The 22,830-nt window shown below is 49.5% G+C and overlaps 1 protein-coding gene across 1 annotated transcript in view; it reads left to right on the forward strand.

Annotated features, from left to right (window-relative positions):
• The window catches only part of U2SURP (U2 snRNP associated SURP domain containing), a 214,043-nt gene that overhangs the window by 53,009 nt on the left and 138,204 nt on the right, over positions 1-22,830 (forward strand). Inside the window, 6 exon segments of the mRNA XM_075340786.1 lie at positions 1,149-1,263; positions 2,390-2,520; positions 2,971-3,038; positions 11,692-11,786; positions 12,958-12,993; positions 13,966-14,048. Coding sequence (XP_075196901.1) covers positions 1,149-1,263; positions 2,390-2,520; positions 2,971-3,038; positions 11,692-11,786; positions 12,958-12,993; positions 13,966-14,048 — 528 coding nt within the window.

Genomic DNA, 22,830 nt, shown 5'->3' on the forward strand with positions numbered 1-22,830 from the left:
TGCACAAGTGTGGTCATCAGCAGTTTTGTGCACCGTTTGAAAAGACGGACGCTGAACAGAGGCCAAACAAAGTCCGGAGTAACTCATTATAGTGAATGGATTCGGCGGGGATTTCACCTGAATCATGTATTTTGGAGATTTAGATGAAAATCCTGATGTAAGTGCTCAGCATAGAGCACAAGATAAATGTGAACTGTTCAAATATGTTCTGTACCCCAAATTACCACCAATAGCTTTCAACAACCCACAAAAACACAAGTCTTTCATCAGGTCTGTCATCTGTTAACTGAAGTATAGGGGGCTTCCAGGTTACTGGTAGCACAAAGGCTCTGGAAAAGCACTATAGCTCCCCCCAAATAAAAATGCCCCACTTCCTTCTGAGCCCCACAATGTGCTTAAGCCACAGTTAACATACATGTTTGGCATTGTTGTAGTGAGGAGAGCCGCTTAATTTACAGGGTCTAGAAGCACAATGTATGGGCACTACAATGGCAGTTTTTGCCATTTTCGTCCTGCAACATTCACTGTTTTTCCAATAAGCCAATTTGTCACTACATCTGTATATGCATTCCAGAGGGGTGTAATTTCTAAAATGAGGCCATTTTCTGCTGTTCTGGCACTTGAGATCTCTGCAAGGGGAATCTGCAAACTATTCTAGCAAAAGCTATGCTCCAAAAGTCAAATGGCGCTCCTACCCTCCTGAGCCCTGCCGTGTGGCCAAACAGTACTATAGAGCCACATGCATTGCCACGTTCAGGAGAAATTGGGTAGCACATTATGGGGCCATTTTTATCTATTTCCCATTGTGAAAATTGAAAACTGGGTCTAAAACAATATGTTAGTAGTAAAAATGTACTTATTTTTTTCTTCGCCACTCAATATCATAACATTTTAAAAATATTTTATAAGTAATCGCTTATCAAATCAGCCCAAATATAAAACTAACATGAAGTACAACATGTTTCGAAAAAAGATTCTCAGAATCACTGGGATAAATTGAAGAGTTCCTGTGGTACTTTATAAGGTGACCCTGATCAGAATTGAAAAATGTCCCTGGTCAGGAAGGTGACAACGGGCCGGGGGTGAAGGGGTTAAAGGTTTGGTTTGAATATTATTGAGGCACAGACTTGTATTTTACAATTATACAGGAAGATGAAAAAGCTGCGGCAGAGATCTACGAGGAATTCCTTGCTGCGTTCGAAGGAGGTGATGGCAGCAAAGTAAAAACCTTCATCAGAGGGGGCATCGTCAACGCCACTAAAGGTATGTGCGTGTCCCGAGACCAACACTTTGTTGTCTCTTTGAGTGTTATTGAGCCTTAGATGGAGATGTAAAGAAATCGGGGATATAACCAATGGAATATGCTAGTCTTGTACTGTGTACAGGCATCTGGGAAGGTGAGCGAACGGCTGCTACCATTACATTCAGTGATCTGTTTATGGTGACTGCAGGAGACGCACAGAACATGCACTTACCATTGCCCACGTAACAAAAAAATTAGGAAATTGTAATTCTGGTTCTGAATGACGTCGCTGTCGCTATATGTGAATCCAGCTTAAAGATCCTTTTTGATATGCTAATGAGTGCAGGGACTAGTCACAAGGGCGTTGGTTCCTGCGCTCATTCTGCCTTCTTAGCATGTTAGCAAGCCCTCAGGAACGTGCTAACATGCTATTCAATGCCCACTGCCCAGCTTCATCAGCAATGACGCGCGTACCTTAGTCTGTTGTGGAGACTCAGAACACCGGGCTTAGTATCTGAATGCCGGGCACTTCAAGTCATGCGCACTATGAAGCCCGGTGTACACATCCCGGCTTCAGAGAGGTCTAGTGCGCATGACTGGAAATGCAGGGCATTCTGATCCATGCGCACTGACCCTAAGCCCGGTGTTCTGAGGTGGTGCAACGGACACAGGTACGCACATCACTGCCAATGGTGACACTGGGCAGTGGTCATTGAATAGCATGTTAGCACGCCCCTTTGCGCATGCTCAGAGGGCAGAATGAGTGCAGGAATTAACACCCTTGCAACTAGTCCCTGCACTCATTAGCATATCATAAAGTATCTTTAGAAATACTTTTTGTAAAGATCTCTTTATCTATGCTACTAGATACAGGGACGGTTAGGCAGGGATTAGCAATATGCACCCAGAGCTGCTCGTGGTTCTGGGTGCATATTGTACCGGACAGGTTCCCTTTAATATACAGAGGGTGTAAATCCAGGACAATCCTTGCCTTGAGAGATAGTGATTGACCATGGTCAGACAAACTTTTTAATAAGTTAGTGACGTGGTATTTCTGCCCTTTTTTGGGGATGTTTGGTTTAGAATTCCATTCAGATTCAGTAAATATTTTCTGCTTCTCAGCTGTTTCTGATCATTTTATTGCAGATGAACATGAGGGGGATGAGAAGAGAGGCAAACTGTATAAGCCTTCCTCACGGTTTTCTGAGCCTAAACCTCAGCAAGTACCTATTGAGCGTCCACCCCCTCAGATCTTACCCATGGAGCCCAGGAAACCGGTAAGAGAAAAAGATGCTAGGAATGACAATTGGCTCCACCGGCGGTGCCTTCATGTTAGCCTATATAATGTGGTTGCCTGTGTGTCTTTATGCTCTCCATTGTGGACATGGTTTTCTTTCTTCACATGTTTTTGGCAGATTCATCAATTACGGCTTTTTAAAAAGGCTCAATTTTGGTGCACATGCACGGTCTCCCCATGGAGTGATATATATATATTTTTTTTGTTTTTTTCCTTTTTCATCACATTTTTGCACAAATGTTAGAAATGCTCTAAAAAAACGTGGAGAAAAGGGGGCATTTTTGCTTTTGTGCAAACTTCATGCAGCATTAGTGCCATTTTGAAGAATTTGGCATGATAAATTTCAATGAATATCGCAAGACAAAAAAAATTGAGACAGGTGATTTAAAAAAATGCAAATGATGACTTGTGCCCTCATTCACTTTAATAGCCTTTAAAGAAAGGAGAGAAGGAGAAGAAGAAAAGTAATTTGGAGCTTTTCAAAGAAGAACTCAAGCAGTAAGTACATGTTTACATTTTTGCATTTAATATACAGTGGAACCTTGGTTAACGAGAACAATTCGTTCTGGGACTGTGCTTGTTAACCAAGTTACTCGTTCAGCAAAGCAAGATTTCCTATAGGAAATCATTGCAATGCAGACAATTTGTTCCACAACTTGTTAAATGTCCCACCCTGGTCCCCTATTGTGCCATTCCACACACGTACAAACACACACAAGCATGCACGCACACCTATTATGCTCACCTTACCTTCCGTTCCATCGCCGGCCTCCTGCATCTTGTAGTTCGCCGGTACATGTGTATCGGGTAACCATTGCGACGAGGGAGGAACTTCCGCTGCCAGAGCGCTGACGTCAAAGGCAGGAGCCGCTTGCCTCTGATTGGTCAGCGCGCTGCCTTTGAGTAGCGGCTGATAGCGGAAGTTCCTTTCTCATCGTGATTGTTGCCGATACACATCCTGTACCAGCAAACTAGAAGAACCATGAGGCCGGTGATGGAACGAAAGGTACACATAATAGGCTCACCTTACCTTCCGTTCCCTCGCCGGCCTCATGGATCTTGCAGTTCGCCGGTACAGAATGTGTATCGGGTAACTATCGCGACGAGGGAGGAACTTCCGCTGCCAGAGCAGGTTATTCCCTCGTCACTATGGTTACCCGATACACATCCTGTACCGGCGAATTACAAGAACCATGAGGCCGGCAATGGAACAGAATATAAGGTGAGCATAGTGTGTGTGTGTGTGTGTGTGTGTGTACTGCAAGAGCGGGTTAGAGCGCTGTGAATGTACGGAACCAGAAGTGTGTGCGGTGAGTATTTGCTCGTACAGCAAAGATTGCTCGTAAACTGAGTTACAAATTTACAGCAAGCTTTGCTCGTTAAGCGACATTCTCGCAAACTGGGTTACTCGTTAAGCGAGGTTCCACTGTATAGGGTAATTGATTTCAATCCTTCTGGTGGAGCAGCACAGAACTGCAGACATTTAGGAAATTGTTCTTGAACAAAGCTGTAGTTGTATATTTTAATTGGGAATATGATGTTAAAAAAAAAAATTGAAAAAAAAATCATTAACCCCAAAATTCAAACTAGTAAGGCTAGGTTCACATTTCCGTTGTTTTAAATCTGCCAGCGACGGATCAGTCGTTTTTTAGATGTCAACTGACGCAACGGATGTGTTTTTCACAGGATTCCTTTCACAGGAATCCGGTGAAAAAACTGATCCGTCGTGTCCGTTACATCCGCTGTGCGTTCGTTTTTTGACGGATCAGTCATGATCCGTTTGTGTTTGGGACAGCCCAGTGGGTGTGCCTAACATACTGGGCATGCTCAGTAGAGCACGACGGAATCCAGCACCATAGACATACATTACAAGCTTGACGGATGGCGACGGATTCCTGCGCGGTGCATTAATTTTGACGGTTTGAAAAACGTTACATTCTGCGTTTCCTCCCCGCGGTCAGTCCAAAAACGACTGACCGCGGCACAGCGGATGCAACGCAAGGTAATCAGTCGCAATCCACCACTAATACAAGTCTATGGGACACAACGGAATCCGCTAAATGGATTCCGTCGTTTACCATAGCCGCGGATTGTGACTGATACAATTTAACGGAAATGTGAACCTAGCCTAAGCTGGTCAATCCATCATAGGCCACATTTCTGTTTCCCTACTACTGCTGTATTGGGTCCTCGGACAGTTTACAGGTGACTTGTCTTCACGTTTTGTTACCTTATGTGTTGTATTTGCGAATGGTGCAGGGGGACACCCAAATAGCAAAGGTGAGGAGACGGCAACGAATCCTAAAGGTGTGTTAACATTTTTGGGCTCAGTTTTCCAAATATATAAAGTGAGAGTACTGATGAGTGAGCACTCCCATGCTCGGGTTCTCGGTAGTCCTAACGAGCAGTTGGATGCTCAGATGGGCGCGACTCAGAGTACTTGGGTATAATGGAAGTCAATGGGGAACTTGACCATTTTTCCAGGAACTCTTCCAGAAAAATGCATACGTTCCCTATTGAATTTATACTCGGGTATTTGAGTCGCATCCGTCCGAGCTTCCAACTGTTCATTACAAATACCGAGAACCTGAGTATGGGAGTGCACACTCATCACTAACTGTTAGTAAAGTGATATTTTTGGCCACACACCTAGAGTGTTACATGGACAACTGAAGCCAAGAGCATGGAAAGCAAAAGCACACATATGCTATGTATATATATAGATAGACAAGTGAATCTTAGTGCAGAATTTGTAAAACATGTCTTTGCAGTCAGTCTTTTCTACTGCTTGCTTTTGTTCTCCTTTTAAATCCCTTGTTGAAGTTTGCGGACAAAAGTCAGCAGTCACTCATGCGACTGTAGGCTTAGGCTTCTGAATCCTCAGAGCGTGCACACTGCATGCTGTCAAGATTCTCCGGAGCTCAGATTGACTGGCCACGTGACTAAGTATGCAATTTGCACCATGAACATTCTTAACAATTGACAGTCTCAGAATTAGGAAGGCCAAACACTCTACATAATGACCTAGTGATATGTATATATTATTTCTTCGGCGCTCCATTGGGAGACCCAGACGATTGGGTGTATAGCACTGCCTCCGGAGGCCACACAAAGCATTACACTAAAAAGTGTAAGGCCCCTCCCCTTCTGGCTATACACCCCCAGTGGGATCACTGGCTCACCAGTTTTCTGCTTTGTGCGAAGGAGGTCAGACATCCACGCATAGCTCCACTGTTTAGTCAGCAGTAGCTGCTGACTATGTCGGATGGAAGAAAAGAGGGCCCATATAGGGCCCCCAGCATGCTCCCTTCTTACCCCACTTGTGGTTTGTAAGGTTGAGGTACCCATTGCGGGTACGGAGGCTGGAGCCCACATGCTGCTTTCCTTCCCCATCCCCCTGAGGGGCTCTGTGGAAGTGGGATCTTACCGGCCCCCAAGCCCTGAGGCCGGGCTCCATCCACAGACCCAGTGAACCTGATGGATACGGAGCTGTGTACCGTTCAGGGACAAGGCCCTGCAACTTTCAGGTACTCTGTGTCCCCGTACAGGCGGGCACGCACACACCAGACTTGCTGGGTGTGTTAGTGCGCCGGGGACAGTTGCGCTGTACGCTGGGGTTTGAGTCACAGCAGCTTAGCTGTGTGACTTCATGTGCTGGGAACTACCGCGCCGGCCACTCTCGGAGCGGCGGCGCGGCTGGGACTTGTAGTGCGCCGGGGACTTAGCGCCGACCGCGCTTTTACGGCGGCGGCGCTTATAAATTTAGTCCCCGGCTTTTGCGGCCTAGCTCCGCTTCGTTCCCGCCCCCTCCCTGTCAATCAGGGAAGGGGAGAGACGCTGTACGATTACTCAGCGCCGAGGGCTGGAGCCTTATTTACATGCTCCAGCCCTCTCACTAGGCACAGTGGGACGCAGGTTTCCCGCTTTTGGTCTGGCACGCCCAGGGCCCGCCCCCCCCCCCTCCACAGGACGCCGGCAGCCATTCCTACATGCAGTCTGGCTGGAGGACGGACACAGGCTCTGGGAGACCCAGACTAGGGATTTCTGGCGACCACACACCCGCGTTTAGCGGGCGGTAAGCAGCACATTAGTGCTGGCCCCACTAGTGCCACAGTGTGTATTGGTGTACTTTTTCCTGTACCAGATATATATATATATATATATATATATATACTGCACTGTACGGTCGCTTCTTGGCTGTATACCCTATATTGCTCTGGGAAGACAACAACATGTCATCCACAAAACGCAAGGGTGCCAAGGCACGGGCTGTATACACTGCTTGTACAGCATGTGGGGCTAATCTACCAGCAGGCTCCAACGACTCTCATTGTGTGCAATGTTCAGTCCCAGTGGCACTTCGTCAGCCAGAGCCTATGGTGGTGGTAGCCCAGGCAGAGACGCCTGTGAACCCTGCCCCGGTGACGGGGACAGAATTTGCAGTCTTTGCTGATAAAATGTCTGTGACTATGACAAAAATCCTGGAGACCTTGCAGTCCAGGCCAGTTGCTCAGACCATAGACACTGCTGTGCCTATGTTCCCCGGTCCCCCTCAGTTGGAACTAATCCGTACTTCAAGGGGGTCCCAGGCATCACAGGCTGAGGGCTCTGACTCCGATGACAGTCCCAGGCCGCCTAAGCGAGCTCGCTGGGAGAGACCCTCCACGTCATCACGCGGGTCAGGGTCTCAGCAAGAAGGGTCTCTATATGATGAGACAGAGGTGGGTGATCAGGAGTCTAGTCCTGACACCGCACTCAATTTGGATACGCCAGATGGTGACGCCATGGTAAATGACCTTATAGCGGCCATCAATAGGCTGTTGGATATTTCTCCCCCAGCCCCTTCAGCAGAGGAGGCAGCTGCCCAGCAGGAGAAATTCCATTTCCTGTATCCCAAGCGTAAATTGAGCACTTTTCTGGACCACTCTGACTTCAGAGCATCAATCCAGAAACACCATGCTTATCCGGACAAGCGTTTTTCCAAACGTCTTAAGGATACACGTTATCCCTTTCCCCCTGACGTGGTCAAACGCTGGACCCAGTGTCCAAAAGTGGACCCTCCAATATCCAGGCTTGCAGCTAGATCCATAGTTGCAGTAGAGGATGGGGCTTCACTTAAAGATGCCAATGACAGACAGATGGACCTTTGGTTGAAATCTGTCTATGAAGCTATTGGCGCGTCGTTTGCTCCAGCATTCGCGGCCGTGTGGGCGCTCCAAGCTATTTCAGCTGGTTTGGCACAGGTGGACTCTTTCATACGTCCAGCAGTGCCGCAAGTGGCGTCCTTAACTACGCAAATGACTGCGTTTGCGACCTACGCTATTAATGCGGTACTGGACTCTACGAGCCGTACCGCAATGGCATCCGCCAACTCTGTAGTTTTGCGCAGAGCCTTGTGGTTAAAAGAATGGAAAGCAGATTCTGCTTCTAAAAAATGTTTAACCAGCTTGCCATTATCTGGAGACAGACTGTTTGGTGAGCAATTGGCGGAAATCATTAAACAGTCCAAAGGTAAGGACTCTTCCTTACCCCAGCCCAGATCAAGCAAACCTCAACAGAGGAAGTGGCAGTCAAAGTTTCGGTCCTTTCGAGGCTCGGGCAAGCCCCAATTCTCCTCGTCCAAAGGGACTCAGAAAGAGCAAAGGAGCTCTGATTCCTGGCGGGCTCACTCACGCCCCAAGAAAGCAACCGGAGGTACCGCTTCCAAGGCGGCTGCCTCATGACTTTCGGCCGCCTCCCTCCGCATCCTCGGTCGGTGGCAGGCTCTCCCGCTTTTGCGACATTTGGCTGCCACAGGTCAAAGACCGGTGGGTAACAGACATTTTGTCTCACGGGTACAGGATAGAGTTCAGTTCTCGTCCTCCGCCTCGGTTCTTCAGAACCTCCCCACATCCCGACCGAGCAGATGCCCTTCTGCAGGCGGTGAATTCTCTAAGAGCAGAAGGAGTGGTGGTCCCTGTTCCTCTTCGGGAACAAGGACAAGGTTTTTACTCCAATCTCTTTGTGGTGCCAAAAAAGGACGGCTCATTCCGTCCTGTTCTGGACCTAAAACTGCTCAACAAGCATGTGAACGCCAGGCGGTTCCGGATGGAATCCCTCCGCTCAGTCATTGCCTCAATGTCTCAAGGAGATTTCCTAGCATCAATAGACATCAAAGATGCTTATCTCCACGTGCCGATTGCTACAGAGCACCAACGCTTTCTACGCTTCGTGATAGGAGACGACCATCTTCAGTTCGTAGCTCTGCCATTTGGTCTGGCGACAGCCCCACGGGTGTTCACCAAGGTCATGGCGGCAGTGGTAGCAGTCTTGCACTCTCAGGGACACTCTGTGATCCCTTACTTGGACGATCTACTTGTCAAGGCACCCTCTCAGGAGGCATGCCAACTCAGCCTGAATGTTGCACTGGAGACTCTCCAGACGTTCGGGTGGATCATCAACTTCTCAAAGTCAAATCTGTCACCGACCCAATCACTAACGTATCTTGGCATGGAGTTTCATACTCTCTCAGCGATAGTGAAGCTTCCGCTGGACAAGCAGAGGTCACTACAGACTGGGGTGCAGGCTCTCCTTCAAAGTCAGTCGCACTCCTTAAGACGCCTCATGCACTTCCTCGGGAAGATGGTGGCGGCAATGGAGGCGGTTCCGTTTGCGCAGTTTCATCTGCGCCCACTTCAATGGGACATTCTCCGCCAATGGGACGGGAAGTCAACATCCCTGGACAGGAAAGTCTCCCTTTCCCAGACGGCCAAAGACTCTCTGCAGTGGTGGCTTCTTCCCACCTCATTATCACAGGGAAGATCCTTCCTACCACCGTCCTGGGCGGTGGTCACGACAGACGCGAGTCTGTCAGGGTGGGGAGCAGTTTTTCTCCACCACAGGGCTCAGGGTACGTGGACTCAGCAGGAGTCCACCCTTCAAATCAATGTTCTGGAGATCAGAGCAGTGTATCTTGCCCTACTAGCCTTCCAGCAGTGGCTGGAAGGAAAGCAGATCCGAATTCAGTCGGACAACTCCACAGCGGTGGCATACATCAACCACCAAGGGGGGACACGCAGTCGGCAAGCCTTCCAGGAAGTCCGGCGGATTCTGATGTGGGTGGAAACCACGGCCTCCACCATATCCGCAGTTCACATCCCCGGCGTAGAAAACTGGGAAGCAGACTTCCTCAGTCACCAGGGCATGGACGCAGGGGAATGGTCCCTTCACCCGGACGTGTTTCAGGAAATCTGTCGCCGTTGGGGAAGGCCGGACGTCGACCTAATGGCGTCCCGGCACAACAACAAGGTCCCAACCTTCATGGCACGGTCTCGCGATCACAGAGCTCTGGCGGCAGACGCCTTAGTGCAAGATTGGTCGCAGTTCCGGCTCCCTTATGTGTTTCCACCTCTGGCACTCTTGCCCAGAGTGCTACGCAAGATCAGATCCGACTGCAGCCGCGTCATACTCGTCGCCCCAGACTGGCCAAGGAGGGCGTGGTATCCGGATCTGTGGCATCTCACGGTCGGCCAACCGTGGGCACTACCAGACCGACCAGACTTACTGTCCCAAGGGCCGTTTTTCCATCGGAATTCTGCGGCCCTGAACCTGACTGTGTGGCCATTGAGTCCTGGATCCTAGCGTCTTCAGGATTATCCCAAGGGGTCGTTGCCACCATGAGACAGGCTAGGAAGCCCACGTCCGCTAAGATCTACCACAGAACGTGGAGGATATTCTTATCCTGGTGCTCTGCTCAGGGAGTGTCTCCCTGGCCATTTGCCTTGCCTACCTTTCTTTCTTTCCTGCAATCTGGGTTTGAAAAAGGTTTGTCGCTCGGCTCCCTTAAAGGGCAAGTCTCGGCGCTATCCGTCTTTTTTCAGAAGCGTCTAGCACGACTCTCTAAGGTGCGCACGTTCCTGCAGGGGGTTTGTCATATCGTACCCCCGTACAAGCGACCGTTAGATCCATGGGATCTGAACAGGGTGCTAGTTGCCCTCCAGAAGCCGCCCTTCGAGCCTCTGAGGGAGGTTTCACTTTCTAGACTGTCACAGAAAGTAGCTTTTCTGGTAGCGATCACATCTCTTCGGAGAGTGTCTGAGCTAGCAGCGCTGTCATCCAAGGCTCCCTTCCTGGTCTTCCACCAGGACAAGGTAGTACTGCGCCCCATTCAGGAGTTTCTCCCGAAGGTGGTATCCTCTTTTCATCTTAATCAGGATATCTCTTTGCCTTCTTTTTGTCCTCATGCAGTTCATCGGTATGAGAAGGATTTACATTTGTTAGATCTGGTGCGAGCACTCAGAATCTACATTTCCCGCACGGCGCCCCTGCGCCGTTCGGATGCACTCTTTGTCCTTGTCGCTGGTAAGCGCAAGGGGTCACAGGCTTCTAAGGCCACCCTGGCTCGATGGATCAAGGAACCAATTCTTGAGGCCTACCGTTCTGCTGGGCTTCCGGTTCCATCAGGGCTGAAGGCCCATTCTACCAGAGCCGTGGGTGCGTCCTGGGCATTGCGTCACCAGGCTACGGCTCAACAGGTGTGCCAGGCAGCTACCTGGTCGAGTCTGCACACTTTCACCAAACATTATCAGGTGCATACCTATGCTTCGGCGGACGCCAGCCTAGGTAGAAGAGTCCTGCAGGCGGCAGTTGCCTCCCCGTAGGGGAGGGCTGTCTTCGCAGCTCTAACATGAGGTATTCTTTACCCACCCAGGGACAGCTTTTGGACGTCCCAATCGTCTGGGTCTCCCAATGGAGCGCCGAAGAAGAAGGGAATTTTGTTACTTACCATAAATTCCTTTTCTTCTAGCTCCTATTGGGAGACCCAGCACCCGCCCTGTTGTCCTTCGGGATTTTTGGTTGTTTTTCGGGTACACATGTTGTTCATGTTGAACGGTTTTCAGTTCTCCGACGTTACTTCGGAGTGAATTTGTTTAAACCAGTTCTTGGCTTTCCTCCTTCTTGCTTTTGCACTAAAACTGGTGAGCCAGTGATCCCACTGGGGGTGTATAGCCAGAAGGGGAGGGGCCTTACACTTTTTAGTGTAATGCTTTGTGTGGCCTCCGGAGGCAGTGCTATACACCCAATCGTCTGGGTCTCCCAATAGGAGCTAGAAGAAAAGGAATTTACGGTAAGTAACAAAATTCCCTTCTTCCTGATTTGCCTTTTCTTTTAGGATTCAGGAAGAGAGGGATGAACGGCACAAAACAAAAGGCAGACTGAGCAGATTTGAGCCTCCACAGGCAGATGGTGAAGGACAGAGACGCCCAAGTAAGTTTTTATTTTTCTTCCAAGTTCTTATTGAATCAATTATCTTCCCCAAATCTGCCTAAAAGACATTTTTTTCTATATGTTGTAAAGCTGCAAAAAAACACATTACAGTGGAACCTTGGTTATCGAGAACAATCCATTCTGCAAGTGTGCTTGTTAACCAAGTTACTCATTCAGCAAAGGAAGATTTCCCATAGGAAATCATTGCAATGCTGACAATTTGTTCCACAACTTGTTAAATGTCCCCTATTGTATCATTCCACACATGCACAAACACACACAAACACACACACACACACACCTATTATGCTCACCTTACCTTCCGTTCCATCGCCGGTCTCCTGGGACTTGCTGTTCGCTAGTACGGCCTGTGTATCGGGTAACCATGACGACGAGGGCGGAACTTCCGCACCCACAGCGCTGACGTCAAAGGCAGGAGCCGCTTGCCTCTGATTGGTCAACGCGCTGCCTTTGAGTAGCGTCTGACAGCCAAAGTTCCTGCCTCGTCGCCATGCTTGTAGATAAATATCCTGTAGCGGCGAACTACAGGACCCAGGAGGCCGGCGATTGAACTGAAGGTACACATATTATGCTCACCTTACCTTCCGTTCCATCGCCGTCCTCCTGAGTCTTGTAGTTCGCCGCAAGGATTCCTCCCTCGTCGCAATGTACCGGGGAACTACAAGAACTATGAGACCCGCGATGGAACGGAAGGTAAGGTGAGCATAATACTGTGTGTGTGTGCGTGCGTCTTTGTGTGTGTTTTGTGTGTGCTTGTGTGTTTGTGTGGACTGCAAGAGCGGGTCAGAGCGCGGTGGATGTACGGAACCGGAAGTGTGTGCGTTGAGTATTTTGCTCGTACAGCAAAGCTTTCTCGTAAACAGAGTTACAAATTTACAGAAAGCTTTGCTTGTTAAGCGAAATTCTCGTTAAGCGAGGTTCCACTGTACTTTTCTTCTATCCTTTGGGAACCTCTGAGTCTTTGTATAAGTGATGGAAAGCAGGGGTCCTGCACATTAGCCCTTGTGACCACTATGCCCTCATCTCAGCAGACTGTCAGAAAAGCCATGTCATTGTTATCCAGTCTGTGTTATTCGTTGTGTAGGTGTCATGTTACATAAGTGATTTTGTGTAGACTCTAATTTTTTTTTATTTATTTATTTTTTTAAAGCGGATCCTCAGTCAAGAAGAAACAGAACCTCTGGTGGTAACCTATTTAGTAATCTCAGGAAGCACTCCAGCCAATATGTAGTTGTAGGAGTCTGATCAGGGGGTCTTTGTGCATTCATGCTTTAGTTGATGTGCTATTTGTGGCTTGCCTGCCATCATGCCATCCGCCCCTGTAACTCTAAAGCAGCCCTACATTTCCCATTATGCACTTGGCTAGCCAGAGACATGAGACTCCGTCCTGTCTGGTGGCAACAGTGATAGATGAGTGACATACAACTGCTGTTCCTGGACATTCAGCGCACACACACAGTGCTGACTATGTGAGTCATTGGCGTTTTATACCTGCAGCTGAGCATTGTGGGGCTGTGCTGGTAATGAGTTAATGCAGCATCAGAGTACACAAGGGCACGCATACAGGACAGGGCCATCATCCCGTATGTGACTGGTGGTAGTTCAGGGCGGCCTGAATTCTAGTTTAGGCTATGTGCGCACACTGAGTATTTGGAGCGCAGAAATTTCTGCACCAAATCTGCATCTCTTGACAGTAAAAACACATTTTTGTCACATTTTTCCGTGTGTTTTCTATGCATTCTGGGGTGAAAAAATGCCAAAAGAATTGGCATGCTGCAGATTTATTTCTGCACCAAATCTGCAAGGGGAAACAAGTGCACAAAACGTCATGATTCCTATTGACTTTGATGGCATAAAGATTTTCATGCAGTTAAGTTTCAAAAAGGCAATAAAAAAAGCAGCAAAAAATGCACTGTGTGCCCATGTCCTTACACAAGAAGGTAAGCTCTGAACTGATCTTCAGGGATCACATACCGCAGCTGCCCATAGTAGAAGGGGTATGGATGCAACAAATTGCACATCTGGAATGCTGCAGCGGAGCTTTATATGATCACGAAATGCTGGAGTGCTTCTTTAAACATTGGCCACCCTTCTTTAAGTATGTTCTAATTTCTCTAGCTTTTTTTTCTTAGTAACTCATTCTCTCTGTTGTTTTCAGCTCTTGATGACTATGCCCCCGGATCACATGATGTTGGCGACCCAAGCACAACTAATTTATATCTAGGAAATATCAACCCTCAGGTAATATTAATGTGATCCAAGAGAGCGGTGTGTGTTTGATTTTTCTCTTGACTAACTTTTTGATAAATTTTGGACGGATTGCAATACTACTTTTGCGGGTATGGGGATGATTTATTTATTTTATTTATTTCTTTAGATTTAATTTTTGTGTCCAGCAGCCGGTTTGGAGATTGCAAACTAGCTTTCATTTCTCCTTATATCCAAAAATGCATAACTGTTTATGGGAAAGGTTTGTAACTAGGGATGATCGAATATCACAAATAGTCGGCAATATTTGGCTTCGCAAATATTCAACGAATAGGTCGCTGCTATGCTAATATTCGATGCGCAATGTAAGTCTATGTGAAGCCCGAATAGTTGCCGAATAGCCACTATTCGGGCTTCACATAGACTTACATTGCGCATCGAATATTCACAAATAGTCGAATAGCGGCGACCTATTCGTCGAATATGGGCGTAGCCGAATATTTGAAGTATTCAATCATCCCTATTTGTAACCCATATATCTGAGATGAAAAAACAACTTTGACCCATTTCAGTAATGTAGACCTCACGGTAGACATGAGTTGAGTGGTTGAAGGTTTGTTACCGTACTCCACGTCTAGTACTTTTAATCCTGGTAAACACCATATTGATTACTGATCGTGTTACTGAAATAAGGAGGGAACAGTCATTGACCTGCAGCCATCAGACTTGGCATGCCTAGTTTGTACCTTTTAAGTCCCACACAATCCCTTTATAGGGAATCTGTCATCATATTTTACCAGTCTTACCTATTTATATAGTTATAGACTGTTGAAAAATGTCCTACCTGTCTGCCTCATATCAGAATCCTTGTTGTGGAGAAATCATCTTTTATCACGTTATGTAATTGAGCTCTTCTAGGCTATGGGGCGGATGCTGCCTGGAAGATACCTCCACCTTCAGAGATTATTTTAAATGGGGTGTTACCAGTGTGAGACAAGTAACTGATACAGAAAAGGAAAAATTAAATTTGACTTCTTGCAAACACATTTTTGCAGTTCCCTGAGCTCTGCTTCATTGCAACAATATTGTAACACTGCCTGCCTGTCAGATGGAGGCTGAAGCAGAGAGGAACCTGCAAATGTGTCGGTTATAATCACACACAGCTCTGCATAGAGATGCAGAGAGCGACCATCACACATCACTCTGGTAACACCCCTTTCTTTGTCGCTCCATTGGGAGACCCAGACAATTGGGTGTATAGGCTATGCCTCCGGAGGCCGCACAAAGTATTACACTAAAAGTGTAAAGCCCCTCCCCTTCTGCCTATACACCCCCCGTGCTCCCACGGGCTCCTCAGTTTTTATGCTTTGTGCGAAGGAGGCAGACATGCACGCAAAGCTCCATAGATTGGTCAGCAGCAGCTGCTGACTATGTCGGATGGAAGAAAAGTGGGCCCATATAGGGCCCCCAGCATGCTCCCTTCTCACCCCACTCTTGTCGGCGGTGTTGTTAAGGTTGAGGTATCCATTGCGGGTACGGAGGCTGGAGCCCACATGCTGTTTTCCTTCCCCATCCCCCTTAGGGCTCTGGGTGAAGTGGGATCCAATCGGTCTCCAGGCACTGAGACCGTGCTTCATCCACAACTCCTGGGAGCCTGCTGGATAGGAGCCGGGTATCGTTCAGGGACATGGCCCTGCTACTTGGAGGTACTCCGTGTCCCCGTGGGGACCGAGCACAGCAACACTCCAGCATTGCTGGGTGTGCTAGTGCACCGGGGACCGCGGCGCTGACCGGGTTAAATGTGCCATTACACACTCAGCGTCGCTGAGTGTGTTTATGTAGGGGGACTACCGCGCTGACCGCCGCCGCCATGTTTAACACTGAGGCGCGGCTGGGACTTGTAGTGCGCCGGGGACTTCCGCGCGGCCGCGCTTTTACGGCGGCCACGCTTATTACTCGAGTCCCCGGCTTTTGCGGCCTAGTCTTTCTTCCTCCCGCCCACAGCCCTGACAAGCAGGGGAAGGGCGGGACGCTGTACAGACGAGCAGCAATGAGGGCTGGAGAATGCTTTGCATACTCCACCCCCCTCACTGTGCACTGTGGGGCACCAGTTCCCGCACTTTCTGGGTCACGCCCACGGCTCCCTCCTCTCCTCAGGACGCCGGCAGCCATTCCTGTCAGCTCCTCGGACGCTGCAGAGGGGGACAAATTCTGGGAGACCCAGGCAGGGATTCTGGTGGCCTCACAACCGCTTTAAGCGGGTGGTAAGCAGCACCTGTGGTGCTAGCCCCATTGTGCAGAAGTGTAATTATATGTTTATGGTATATACTTTACACTGTATAGTGCACAGTTGTTTTCTGGCTATATACCCTATTGTGTTGCTCAGGGAAGACAATAGCATGGCGCCCACAAAAGGCAGGGGTGCCAAAACACAGGCTTACTATGCTGCCTGCGCCGCATGTACGACGCCGCTACCGGCAGGTTCCACTGACCCTCATTGTGTGCACTGCTCGGCCCCTACTGCACTTGCTCAGCCGGAGCCTCTGCTAAGAGGGGCCCAGGGGGAGCCACCTGCTGACACTCTCCAGGTGACAGGGACGGAGTTTGCAGTCTTTACGGATAAACTCTCTGAAACTATGGCTAAGATACTAGAAGCCTTGCAGTCCAGACCGGTATCTCAGCACAGGGACTCTGTTGAGTCATTGTTCCCTGGCCCCCCTCAGTTGGACCAACAATGTCCCCCCGGGGTATCTCATAGATCCCAGGCTGAGGGCTCTGACACAGACCCCAGCCCCAGACCGATTAAGCGAGCTCGCTTGGAAATTCCCTCGACATCATCATGTTGTTCAGGGTCTCAGCGGGGGGAATCTCTGGTTGATGACGCGGAGACAGCTGATCAGGATTCTGATCCTGAGGCCGCTCTCAATCTTGATACTCCGGACGGGGACGCCATAGTGAATGATCTTATTGCGTCCATCAATCGAATGTTGGATATTTCTCCCTCAGCTCCTCCGGTGGAGGAGTCAGCTTCTCAGCAGGAGAAATTCCGTTTCAGGTTTCCCAAGCGTACACCGAGTATGTTTCTGGACCACTCTGATTTCAGAGAGGCAGTCCAGAATCACCATGATTGTCCAGATAAGCGTTTTTCTAAGCGCCTTAAGGATACACGTTATCCCTTTCCCCCTGACGTGGTCAAAGGTTGGACTCAGTGTCCCAAGGTGGATCCTCCAATCTCCAGACTGGCGGCTAGATCCATACTTGCAGTGGAAGATGGGGCTTCACTCAAAGATGCCACTGACAGGCAGATGGAGCTCTGGTTGAAATCCATCTATGAAGCTATCGGCGCTTCTTTTGCCCCAGCATTCGCAGCTGTATGGGCGCTACAAGCTATATCAGCAGGTCAAGCGCAAATTGACGCAGCCACACGCACTTCCGCGCCGCAGGTGGCGTCCATAACCGCTCAGACGTCGGCAATGGCGTCTTACGCTATTAATGCTGTCCTGGACTCTGCGAGCCGTACGGCAGTTGCATCCGCCAATTCGGTGGTACTCCGCAGGGCCTTGTGGCTACGGGAATGGAAGGCAGATTCTGCTTCCAAAAAGCGCTTAACTAGTTTGCCAATTTCTGGCGACCGATTGTTTGGCGAGCGTTTGGATGAAATCATCAAACAATCCAAGGGAAAGGATACATCCTTACCCCAGCCCAAACCGAACATACCCCAACAGAGGAGGGGGCAGTCGAGGTTTCGGTCCTTTCGGGGCGCGGGCAGGTCCCAATTCCCCTCGTCCAAAAGGCCTCAGAAAGATCAAAGGAACTCTGATTCATGGCGGTCTAAGTCACGTCCTAAAAAGACCAAAGCGGCTTCCTCATGACTTTCGGCCTCCGCAATCTGCATCCTCGGTCGGTGGCAGGCTCTCCCGCTTTTGCGACACCTGGCTGCCACGGGTAAAAGACCGCTGGGTGAGAGACATTCTGTCTCACGGTTACAAGATAGAGTTCACCTCTCGTCCCCCGACTCGATTCTTCAGGTCATCCCCGCCTCCCGAGCGAGCCGAGGCTCTTCTGCAGGCGCTGGGCACTCTGAAGGCATAAGGAGTGGTGGTCCCTGTTCCTCTTCAGCAACAGGGTCACGGTTTTTACTCCAACCTGTTTGTGGTCCCAAAGAAGGACGGGTCTTTCCGTCCTGTCCTGGACCTGAAACTGCTCAACAAACACGTAAAGACCAGGCGGTTCCGGATGGAATCCCTCCGCTCCGTCATCGCCTCAATGTCCCAGGGAGATTTCCTTGCATCGATCGATATCAAAGATGCTTATCTCCACGTACCGATTGCTCCAGAGCACCAGCGCTTCTTGCGCTTCGCCATAGGAGACGAACACCTGCAGTTCGTGGCACTGCCGTTCGGCCTGGCAACAGCCCCACGGGTTTTCACCAAGGTTATGGCTACGGTAGTAGCGGTCCTCCACTCTCAGGGTCACTCGGTGATCCCTTACTTGGACGATCTCCTGATCAAGGCACCCTCTCAAGAGGCATGCCAACACAGCCTCGACGCTACTCTGGAGACTCTCCAGAGTTTCGGGTGGATCATCAATTTTCCAAAGTCAAATCTGACACCGGCCCAATCGCTGACATATCTTGGCATGGAGTTTCATACCCTCTCAGCGATAGTGAAGCTTCTGCTGATCAAGCAGCGGTCGCTACAGAAGGGGGTACAATCTCTCCTTCAAGGTCAGGCACACCCCTTGAGGCGCCTCATGCACTTCCTGGGGAAGATGGTGGCAGCAATGGAGGCAGTCCCTTTCGCGCAGTTTCACCTGCGTCCTCTTCAATGGGACATCCTTCGCAAATGGGACAGGAAGCCGACGTCCCTCGACAGGAACGTCTCTCTCTCTCAGGCGACCAAAGCTTCCCTTCGGTGGTGGCTTCTTCCCACTTCATTATCGAAGGGGAAATCCTTCCTACCCCCATCCTGGGAGGTGGTCACGACGGACGCGAGTCTGTCAGGGTGGGGAGCGGTTTTTCTCCACCACAGGGCTCAGGGTACGTGGACTCGGCAAGAGTCCTCACTTCAGATCAATGTTCTGGAAATACGGGCAGTGTACCTTGCCCTGAAAGCGTTCCAGCAGTGGCTGGAAGGCAAGCAGATCCGAATTCAGTCGGACAATTCCACAGCGGTGGCATACATCAACCACCAAGGCGGCACACGCAGTCGGCAAGCCTTCCAGGAAGTCCGGCGGATCTTGATGTGGGTGGAAGCCACGGCCTCCACCATCTCTGCAGTTCACATCCCGGGCGTGGAAAACTGGGAAGCAGATTATCTCAGTCGCCAGGGCATGGACGCAGGGGAATGGTCCCTTCACCCGGACGTGTTTCAGGAGATCTGTTGCCGCTGGGGGGTGCCGGACGTCGACCTCATGGCGTCCCGGCACAACAACAAGGTACCGACGTTCATGGCACGGTCTCAAGATCCCAGAGCTATGGCGGCAGACGCCTTAGTTCAGGATTGGTCGCAGTTTCAGCTCCCTTATGTGTTTCCTCCGCTGGCACTGTTGCCCAGAGTGTTACGCAAGATCAGGGCCGACTGCCGCCGCGTCATCCTCGTCGCTCCAGACTGGCCGAGGAGGTCATGGTACCCGGATCTGTGGCATCTCACGGTCGGCCAACCGTGGGCACTACCAGACCGACCAGACTTGCTGTCTCAAGGGCCGTTTTTCCATCTGAATTCTGCGGCCCTCAACCTGACTGGGTGGCCATTGAGTCCTGGATCCTAGCGTCTTCAGTATTATCTCAAGAGGTCATTGCCACTATGAGACAGGCTAGGAAACCAACGTCCGCCAAGATCTACCACAGGACGTGGAAAATTTTCCTGTCATGGTGCTCTGCTCATGGTTTTTCTCCCTGGCCTTTTGCCTTGCCCACTTTTCTGTCCTTCCTTCAATCTGGACTTGAAAAGGGTTTGTCGCTCGGCTCCCTTAAGGGACAAGTCTCAGCGCTCTCTGTGTTTTTCCAGAAGCGCCTAGCCAGACTTCCACAGGTACGCACGTTCCTGCAGGGGGTTTGTCACATCGTTCCTCCTTACAAGCGGCCGTTAGAACCCTGGGATCTGAACAGGGTGCTGATGGCTCTTCAGAAACCACCATTCGAGCCAATGAGGGATATTTCTCTCTCACGCCTTTCGCAGAAAGTGGTCTTCCTAGTAGCAGTCACCTCTCTTCGGAGAGTGTCTGAGCTAGCAGCGTTGTCGTGCAAAGCCCCTTTCCTGGTGTTTCACCAGGACAAGGTGGTTCTGCGTCCGGTTCCGGAATTTCTCCCCAAGGTGGTATCCCCTTTTCATCTCAATCAGGATATCTCCTTACCCTCTTTTTGTCCTCATCCAGTTCACCAATGTGAAAAGGATTTGCACTTGTTAGATCTGGTGAGAGCACTCAGACTCTACATTTCTCGTACGGCGCCCCTGCGCCGCTCGGATGCACTCTTTGTCCTTGTCGCTGGCCAGCGTAAAGGGTCACAGGCTTCCAAATCAACCCTGGCTCGGTGGATCAAGGAGCCAATTCTCGAAGCTTACCGTTCTGCTGGGCTTCCGGTTCCCGCAGGGCTGAAGGCCCATTCTACCAGAGCCGTGGGCGCGTCCTGGGCTTTGAGGCACCAGGCTACGGCTCAGCAGGTGTGTCAGGCGGCTACCTGGTCGAGCCTGCACACTTTCACGAAACACTATCAGGTGCATACCTATGCTTCGGCGGATGCCAGCCTAGGTAGACGAGTCCTTCAGGCGGCGGTTGCCCACCTGTAGGACGGAGCCGTTACGGCTCTATTATGAGGTATTATTTCCCCACCCAGGGACTGCTTTTGGACGTCCCAATTGTCTGGGTCTCCCAATGGAGCGACAAAGAAGAAGGGAATTTTGTTTATTTACCGTAAATTCCTTTTCTTCTAGCTCCAATTGGGAGACCCAGCACTTGCCCCTGTTTTTTTTTTGTACACATGTTGTTCATGTTGAATGGTTTCAGTTCTCCGATATTCCTTCGGATTGAATTTACTTTAAACCAGTTTATAATTTTTTTTTCCTCCTTCTTGCTTTTGCACCAAAACTGAGGAGCCCGTGGGAGCACGGGGGGTGTATAGGCAGAAGGGGAGGGGCTTTACACTTTTAGTGTAATACTTTGTGCGGCCTCCGGAGGCATAGCCTATACACCCAATTGTCTGGGTCTCCCAATTGGAGCTAGAAGACTAGAAGAAAAGGAATTTACGGTAAGTAAACAAAATTCCCTTCTTTATATAAAATAATCTCTGGAGGCGGAGTTACTTCCAGGCAGCATCCACCCCATAGCCTGGAAGAGCTCATTTACATAAAGAGATAAAGATGATTTAACCACAACAAGGCATCTGATATGAGGCTGACAGGTATGACCTTTTTCAGGATGCTGTAGCCTGTATTAATAGTATTTAAGTACCATGTTTCCCAGCAAATAAGCCCTACTCTGGAAATAAGCTCTAGCAGGAATGTTCAAGCTTTTCAGCCCAAGACTTAAATATAAACCCTACTCCGAAAATAAGCCCTACTCGGGGTTCAATAATGAAGTGTCCATGCAGACTAAAAAGTTAAAGAATACTGCAGTACCCTTTATTATAGAAAGCAGACACCCCCAAAAGAGAGAAGACCCCACAATCATTCTCACCAGTTGCCAAACGGGAGGACCTGCAGTGGAATGCATGAAGGACCTGCAGTGGAATACACACAGACGCACTTGATATGGCGCACACAATCGCATGTCAGATCGCGCACACACTCACCACATTCAGTGATACCTATTGCTTCTGGCCATCAGGATAACCTGGCACGCAGTGCAGTGGAGCGCGAGCACCTGCAGTAGAATGCATGGAGGAGCAGCAGTGGAACGCATCGATGCAGGTCCTCGCACACCACTGCACTGTGTCCCAGGTTCCCCTGCCTGCCAGAAGCAGTAGTTATCACCAGATGTGATTTGTACGCGATCTGATGTGTGTGCGCAATCTGATCTGTGAGTGTCGGCCAGAAGCACAGGAGGACCATGTGGAGCATATTTACTGGAAACGCCCTCCGAAGGTTGCAGGAGGACCTGGGAGCAACCAGATGTCCAAGGTCTGGTAAGTATGATTCTCCTAGGAAGGGTGGGGGGGTGTCTGCTTTTTTGGGGAGGTAAACTTACCCCAAACCTGTTTACCTGAGAATATGGCCTAGCGCATTTTTCGGTTCAAAAATAATATAAGACAATTTCTTATTTTTGGGGAAACATGGTATTATGACTTTTCCAACATTTAGTTCATCAAACAGATCAGTGGGGCTTACGGCACTCTGCATCCCCAGCCTGAACCTGCTCCAGCGGTTTCTGTATATAAGCAAGGTATGGGAAGGAATATGCAGCCCTATACACTGATTATTGGAAGATTAGGTGCAGTACCAAGCAGCGGCCACTAATCAATGTCCAAGGCTGCTCTATTGACAGATGCCAACCAGGGATGTCCAGTCTTCTACCAATATGGTAATGATGACCTGTCCTGAAAATAGTTCATCAATATAAGAGTTCGCCACAAACCCTTTTAAAATATGTTTTATAAGATACACTTGTATTTTACCTTTAATGTGAATTTAAAATGTTAAAGGAGTTCTAAAAGTTTTTCAAGGTGGCAGTCGTCGCATATTTCATGCAGAAACATTGCTGGAACTATATGTGTGAGCATTGTTAGAGTAAAGGCTGCTTTACACGCAGCGACATCGCTAGTGAAAGCACCTGCCCCCGTTGGTTGTGCGTCACGGGCAAATCGCTGCCCGTGGCGCCC

This window comes from Anomaloglossus baeobatrachus, chromosome 3 (genome assembly GCF_048569485.1).
Source record: "Anomaloglossus baeobatrachus isolate aAnoBae1 chromosome 3, aAnoBae1.hap1, whole genome shotgun sequence".
Lineage (NCBI taxonomy): Eukaryota > Metazoa > Chordata > Amphibia > Anura > Aromobatidae > Anomaloglossus > Anomaloglossus baeobatrachus.